Raw genomic sequence first — 7,901 nt, 5'->3', positions numbered from 1 at the left:
GTCATTGAGTCTTACTTCATTCAGACTTTCTATCCAACCCATCCATCTTCAGTGCCAAGAGATGACAGGACCACCTCACTTTTCCCCCCCAGCCTAGTGGATCCATAATGCCCATTTCCAGCCCTAACAAATGACTCACTGCAATGGCCCTTTCCCAAACCGCTTTGCCAAGCCCTACGAATGTCTCGGTACCTGCTATGGTCAAGTTGGCTCTTTGGGCCCCTGGAGAGGTGGGCACCGATGGTGGATCCCAACCATCTTCTCCAGCAGCCACTTGATCACTCGTGGCCAAGTGACACTCATGTGCCACTTGTGACATCGGTGGCACAGAGGACCAGGGAGGGGGAGCAGGACCAAGGGCAGACGTACCACGCACACCCTTCCCACACCAACTGGAATGCAAATTGCTCGCCAAACGTTTCTCCAGGCATTATCTGCAAACAAAAATGCTCGGAGCAGGCGGTCTCTGCATCAGTGCCCTCTCTGTTCGCAGCACCTGCTCCGTGCCAGCCGCGCCGGTATCATTCTGCCACGGCCACAGAAGCCAGTGGGAGCACAATGGCCCTGCAGGACACAGGGTCAGGGTTCACTCTCCCTCTCCCCATCCCACCAGTCCCCTTCACCTCCGCCATCTCCAGGAGCATGGAGTGAGGAGGTGGTTTGGGGCACAGGGAGGCGGGGGAGTGCCCGGGGGGGAATATAGGTCTTTGGCGTAAATCACCAACGCCGTTTCCCCTCCTCTCCCCTTCCTTAAGACCTGATGGTCTTCAGTCACACATCTTAAAAGAAAAACAAAAAACAAAAACACAAAGACTTACTTGTCTCAAGTCGATGAAGGCCAACTGCAGCGTGTCCCCTTGGAACCCAGGCACTGGGCCGGATCTGGCAAACTCTGTGGGAAAGAAAAGAGGATAAAAAGCGCCTTTAACTAACCATGGACAGGGAGATTGGCAGACGGATGACAGGGAAGACAAGAGAGGCTGGGGGAGAGGAGGACCGCGCTTCTAAGGAGTCATGTCTCCCTCCCTTCAGCCTCTTTGTTCGCCCTTCAAAATTCGTGTCATCAAAACACCATTAATTCCACCGTCCTGACAGCAAGGAAACTGTACTAATTCGACCTGAAATTTATTCCCATGAGCCGTACTGGGCTTCAGAGTATTTGTTTTGTGAATGGACAAACAACTCGCGGAGAAGAAAGGGGGGGATGGGGGTGGAAAAGTTTTTCCTCTCGACACAATAAAATCTTCAGCTCTGAAACTCTTTTCAGTTCCGAAAGCTATTTATATTTTAGGGCACTGAAGGAATTTTCTAATTTCACGCCTGTCACCAGGCTCCATAAGCATTCATCAAAAAATATGCCCGGCCGCATCATTAATTATTCGGCAGCAGATTATTTGCATTATCTGGTATGGAGCACTACTGCCAGCATACAGCCATCCAAATGGGAAGAATCGCAGCCATTATGTGGCATATTTCTTTATTTTGGATGAAGACATCTGACAACTGAATAACGTTGGCTTCGAAAGCGAAGAGAATATTTTCAAGGCCACATTTACCTCCTTCCAATGTAATCTGGCCAAAATTTCATACTTAAGTCATTTATTTGTCTTCCAATTCATTATTTAAACCAAGTCTAAAGCCACCAAGGGGGACTTTAACAAATTCATGTTAGAGGACCTTAGTTCTTCCATGCCATTTAACAGCTTTTCCTTGGTAGCGCTCATGAAGCCAATGACTGCATACATTCAAGTGTGTCTTTTGAAGATGTGTCCAAGGTTGATTTTGCCCAACTTCCCTTAGTTTTCGCCCTCTTTAGCTACAGAAATAATGGCTTTATCTCTGCTCTCCATGCAACTTTTCATCACCAAGGGGACCTAACTTGTGAAGCCACAACTCGACGCCATGAAAGACTCAAGAGGGAGTTTCCACTATAGGCTGAGTTTTGCTGCTCCTGGAGACACGGAAGATTCGACATACTGAGAGCTTTCAGGAAATGAAATAAAGCGTGATGGCAGAATAGAAGGGAGGGAAAAATACACAGTAACAATATAACGTGTTTTTATGTTATATAATGCCAGTGTCTACTATTGCTCAACTATTTTCGTTTTCTCCATTCAGGAATTTACAAACACTCCTGCAGCTGCATAAATGAAGGAATGGGGAAGGCTCGGCAATGAGCAAGGAGGATTTTCCCTTCTGTCTCCACGACTGCACAAAGGTACCAGTGGACAAAGCCTTTCCCTAAGCGCTGTGAAGAGTCATTTTGTGCCAGGAAGTCTTCTCCTTGTATACTTCTCCTCCCAAAAGTCATCTCACTTTCAAGCAAATGCCTCAAAAGAAGGAAAACAAATCTCCACAGATTTCCTGTGGCAGCTTAGTCATATGGCTTTAATAAGAACAGATTAATGAATTAGTGGGGATTCAGACCTGCTCCTTAACTGACTTGTTTCTGGAAACCAGAAAAGGGTTACTTGCTGCCTTTCTGGCATCACCTTCCATTAAAATCTCAGCATGGAGAACATCCTTTAGTACAGACAGCAGCATCTCCAGGGCACTGCGGACACCTCCAGACATTGACAGCTTTGCTTTTTAATACACTTGGCCAACAGAAGAGCTCTACGACTGAAATGATGGCTCATCTTTGCAACGTTCACTGAGATGCAGAAAGTAAAAGCATGACCCAAAGGCAGAAGAACCCACCCACAGCTGTTCCCATGGCCTTCTGTCACTTTTGCACAGGATAGGAGTGGACAGAGGTCAGTACAAAGTGAATTCTTGCTTAACCCTCCAAAACTATTTTAATTACTTCTAGCTGCATACGTACGTTTGCTATAAAGTTTGAGCATAGCTTGCCTGAACCAGCACACACACACAAAGCAACAATGAGACAAGCTTTCTGACTCTGCTCTGCAAGTGATAAATCATCTTCACACATTTGCTGTACACCCCACTGTCTCATCTGGGGAAATTATCCCCAGAGCCACATCAATCCCATAACACTCCTACTGTGAAGAAGCATGTACCTGAGAAGCTAAGAACATTCAGTTATGGGAAATAGTTTCCTCTTGAGAGATGGATCTGTGCTGGGCTTCTCCATACCACTAATGTCTCTAGGTTGAAACACCCAACAAGCTGGCTCAGCATTACGTCCCACGTTCTACAGATGGGGTCACCTATTACATTTGAAGCAACACTGGAAAAGAGAAACCTTGAAAGGACTGAGTTGAAAAGAATTTTCTATTTTAGACTGAAGGGTTTTGCAGCTGCTAGGAATCTATTTCGAAGTACGCATGGAGTTTAAGGCCTTCCTACAAGCATGAATTTCAAAGTCATGAGAAAACGCCTGCAAATTGATCTTAAATGTTTTCAAAGACTTGTGAACTTGCCACTATTGTCATCCACTCATGAGCAACGTGAGATAGATAGATTTTATCCCACGCCACAGCCAGCAGCTCACCTTCAGCAGTCTCCTATTAACCAACCCTATGGGAGTTAACACTGGGAATTATGGAGTAATATCACCCTTTAACAAGACGAGTTATAACAACAGTAGCATAGGGAACGTGCTCTTTATTAACCAACATTTGCTTCAACAGCAATTCTCATAAAAAGAACGGATTGGAGTCTCTATGGCATTAACAATGCACTTGACATCCATGGAGTGAAATGACACATGAGATCACATTGCTCGTGTTACAGAAGAAATTAGATCAAGACCACGGCTTATATGCAAGAAGAAAGCTGCTCCAGCAATGGGCTGTAAGGAGCCAGAAGAGGAATGAATGCAATGCTTCTCCCCATGGCTGCTACAAAAATAGCGGTACCTCCTGTAATCAGAGGTCACACTTTACATACCAATGCCACAAACTTATTTTGGAAGGAGAAATAAACAATGTCTTAAAAGAAAAAAAGAAACAAAGAAGAGAACAGAGCTTTAGAGGAGAGACACAGCCAGTTCTTCTTGGTTTTAATCTCTTCAACCAGATTTCAGGATAATTTTCTCGGAACGACCAAGCACAGTGCTGGCCTCGGTACTGTCGGATTCATTTATTGTACTTTCTCCACTACCAAGGCAAGTGGCAAACATAGCAAGCCACCTACAGTACAGCCCCTTGAGCAGAAAATCACAAGAGAATAGAGCAGATCAGTATGCGCCTGTTTGTACAAAGCATTTAGCCAGGCTAAAGGTTTGAGAGACTTGTGTTCAGGCCAAAAAAGTAATGTCTTTGCAAGGTCTACAGGCTTGGGCCACCCAGGGCAGGTCACAGAGGGACTCTAACCTCTCTTCCAAAACATTTCACCAATGAAAGAATCAAGGAACAGGAACCGTTAAGCCCTTTACAATGAACAAAGAAGAAAGAGTTCAAACACACACAAGAAAAGAGACATCCACTGGAAATTAATTATACAGAACTGGAGGAATCTCTTTTTGTATACTGTACGCATAGGGACAGAACCTTACACATATTGTGTGGTTAAAGTAAACACGGCTGGCTACTTTATTCCTCAAAAAGATCATCTTGAGGGTGAGATTTTCCCTAAATTACACCGCCAAAATTTACGATGGCAGACCTGCAAGATCGAGGTTACAGCAACTCCTGTTGAGGGGAATATCCACTTGTGCTTGCACCTCTTTTGAAAGAGATTTTGTTTTAGGGGAAATAATTATGTCCACATCCCCTAATGAACAATCTAGGTCTTAAAACCAACGTCCATAGATAAATTCCTTGAAGACCATCTTAGAAAAGTCAAGCAACAGGGCTCCTTGCTCCTTACCCAGAGGTACAAAATGACCTGAGATTCTCAAGATGAAGAAAAAGTGTTTGCTTGGACTGGAGATGCTCACAGGACAAAAAAGGACAGCAGGGATAGGTATGAGTTTAGGCAATGGGAGGATGGAATGTCCTGTTGGCAGAGGACATCTTATTCTCTTCCCAACTTTTGTTGAGCTTATGTGAGCTTATACCTCCATCCAAACCACAGGATCGTAGCATCATAGGATATCCCAAGTTGGAAGGGACCCATGAGGATCACCTAGTCCAACTTCTGGCTCCACACCAGCCCATCCAAAAATCAGACCACATATCTGAGTGTTGCCTAGATGCTCAGGCAAATATCAAAGCTCAGTGCCACCTCTGGAATCTCAGAGGCCTGCAGGAAGAGGGAAGAGTCATCCAAAATCCACCCAACAGCATCAGACGGCATCACAAGACTCTAAGCCACTTGCTCCCTGAAGGAGCAATGATGAGCACGGAGCTCCAACACTGCATAGAAATGTAGTCCAGGGGCTGCTCACTCTGCATTGAAACACTGGGATCTGCTAACCTGTAGGACAGGTATACTGAATCTATAAAGGTTCCCAAACCCAAAACCAAGACTTTCAGTGGATGTCTCTTATCAGATGGGAAGTTCTCTACTCCACTAAAATACGAATGCTAGGAGAAGTGGAATCAAGTATCAGTGGTGTGCGTGCCGTGCTGGGTGGGGAGAGAAAGCAGGTGCAGAGCTGGGGGATGGTGGTCCCAGTGAGTTCCAAAAATTGTTTGAACTCAAGCAATTACCATGGATTGCACTTGAAACCAGAGAGCTATTTCTTGCTAAATGCCAAGAAGGTGGTAGGAGACCAGGTAGTTAAACCCGCCTCTCTCTTTGTTACAGTGGAACAAAACTGATTTAGCTCAGACCACAGGGAGATAAAACCCGGCTGCACTGTGTAAAAAGGTTTCTGAAATCTTTGTTAGTTTCTTTCCACAAATTTTAAGCAATTCATTAAAACACAGCATAAAGGTAGCTCCACTGAGAGGTCCATTACTTTTCATTTGCTAGGAAAAGGAATGAAAGCAAATGCTGAAGATTTTGAGGGACCCGAGCCATACTTTCAAAGTCTAATTTAAATAGGCGTGGACAGGAGCATTTTCTCTTCCTGAAGTTGCAAAGGATGGCAAAGATGGGAAAATATCAGTGAATATCCTGGTAACAAAGAAGAAGATGGGAAGCCGTTGGAGATGGAGGATATCTGAAATGCTGGAGCAGACAGCGTTGGAAACAAGAGGACAGAAGAGATTTGGAAGACACCTGGAATCAGCAACAAGTTTACAAGGGAAATGGAAAACCCTTCCAGTAGACACTGGAAGAGAAGCTCAGCGATGGGGAGCTGTGCGCTTCCCACCTGCGCATGCTTACAGCACTGACCCACCAGGCATTGCTTCCCTTGCCAATGCGAGCACAGAATCCTAAAAGGAAGGCATTTCTCCCCAGAAATGCAGCGCTCACCCCCCAGCAAACCAATGCACGATGCACTTCAGGCTACCAGAGGAGCAGGCAGCTGTGCTTGGGGTTTGTAGGGGGAGGGCTGCCCACAGCACCGAGCGGACGATGGGATTTCCGCGTGAGAAAGTTCCTGGGGCCAGATAAGGCAGCCAAGAATGAGGTGGTAAACAGCTGCCCAGGGACCCATATAGGCACACGTTGGCGTGCTCTCGTGTTGGGTTCAGTGCTCCTCGAGCTGGCTGCCACGTCTGCGTTCCTTATTGACTGCACCCATGAGTGGGCTGAAGGAGAACGCGGAGTTGAATGAAATTTTAAATATAATTTTATGGTGCTTTTAATTTCTTGTAAAGCAGCAGTTAAAAGGCTTTGGAGATCGTGGAACTGCTTATTTTATGACCTAAATATTGTAAAAACAATCTGCCTCAATCGCCGCTGGAATCAGTTAGAGACGTGAAACGCTTTTGTACAAGTGAGAGCAGCCGCCTTCCCTTTCTCTTCTTCTATTCCAACCTTCAAACTGGGGTTGTTACATCAGATTCCCACTGCCTTGGAGGTGAAGGAGATGGAGAAAGACCAACACCAGCACCAAGAGGTCCCAAAAAGAGCAGAGCATGGAACCAGGCAAAAGGGAACGAAGCAATCACAAAAAGTGCCACGAAATCTTGGGTTGTGGACCTGTGCTGTAAGACCACAAGCCCATTTTAAAGAGCAAACATCTGTTCTGAAAAAAGAATCCCCTCTTCTATTTCCAGGTTTGCAGCAGTATTTGTGTTGCTTTTCTTTTTTTTCATTCCCTCCAGAGTTGTTTTTTTCTCCCTCTTTTCATGTTGGCTCCCTGGGTTGGTGCCAGAACACACTCCTAAATTGAGACATAATTAGACGTGTCCTACTGTGTCTTTCTGGACAACTCATTTAACCTCTACGTCTTACTTCACTCTAGGTTTAAATAAGAGGTGAGAGAATCTCTCTCGGCTGCATAAGAAGAGCTATAAAAGCAGAACAATAACAAAGAGTTACAAGCAATAGCAAAACTTCACATCTTGGTTTGCTCCTCTCTGCTTCAGCCTGAGGCTTGCTTGTGCAGCCATTCCCTTCCATTACACTGAAAAGAGATCATTTCTAAATTCTAAATGTATCATGGACATACAAGTCTGGGGAATTAATTTACCCATGTCTTGGCTCAAGCTTAAACCATTAAACCTTTTCACCTCTACAACTACTGCACGTTGTGTACATAACTGTATTTTCTTGTACTGTGCATTATATCTACTCCTATATAGAGTAAGTTAGCTGCATCCCCTTCAAACCATGCTTAATTCACTACGTTTCCATTGATTTGTCTCATCACTCTCCTCACTAGATTACATTTTGTCATCTGTTTTACTCAGCACTGGGGGCATCCAGGGAGGAGATGCTGCTTAGTGACCCAAGTTACCGACGGGGGTGGAAAACTGCAGGGTCATGAGTCTGTTTGCAGCCAAAAGAAAAAGAAGGAAACGATTACTAATGACAAATGCTTCCTATTATTCTCAGCACCACAGACTGTCCCTGTGCGGACACAGATTGAGAACACAGCTGCTACCGGTGTAGCTGATGGGACACAAATTAGACAGCTAGAATTGAAGGCTGAA

General features: G+C 45.0%; 1 protein-coding gene across 2 annotated transcripts in view; it reads right to left on the bottom strand.

The window, feature by feature from the left end:
• Positions 1 to 752: 752 nt before the first annotated feature.
• LOC104909285 (exocyst complex component 6B-like) overlaps positions 753 to 7,901 on the bottom strand; it is a 33,619-nt gene continuing 26,470 nt past the window's right edge. For both annotated transcript variants that reach the window (XM_031553222.1, XM_031553223.1), the window contains one exon: positions 753 to 892. In XM_031553222.1, the coding sequence (XP_031409082.1) occupies positions 768 to 892 (125 nt within the window). In that variant the 3' untranslated portion in view covers positions 753 to 767. The remainder of the gene's footprint in view (positions 893 to 7,901) is intronic.

This window comes from Meleagris gallopavo, chromosome 4 (genome assembly GCF_000146605.3).
Source record: "Meleagris gallopavo isolate NT-WF06-2002-E0010 breed Aviagen turkey brand Nicholas breeding stock chromosome 4, Turkey_5.1, whole genome shotgun sequence".
NCBI classification, from domain to species: domain Eukaryota; kingdom Metazoa; phylum Chordata; class Aves; order Galliformes; family Phasianidae; genus Meleagris; species Meleagris gallopavo.
Note: the sequence above shows the minus strand (reverse complement) of the source record. Positions and strands in the feature narration are given on the sequence as shown.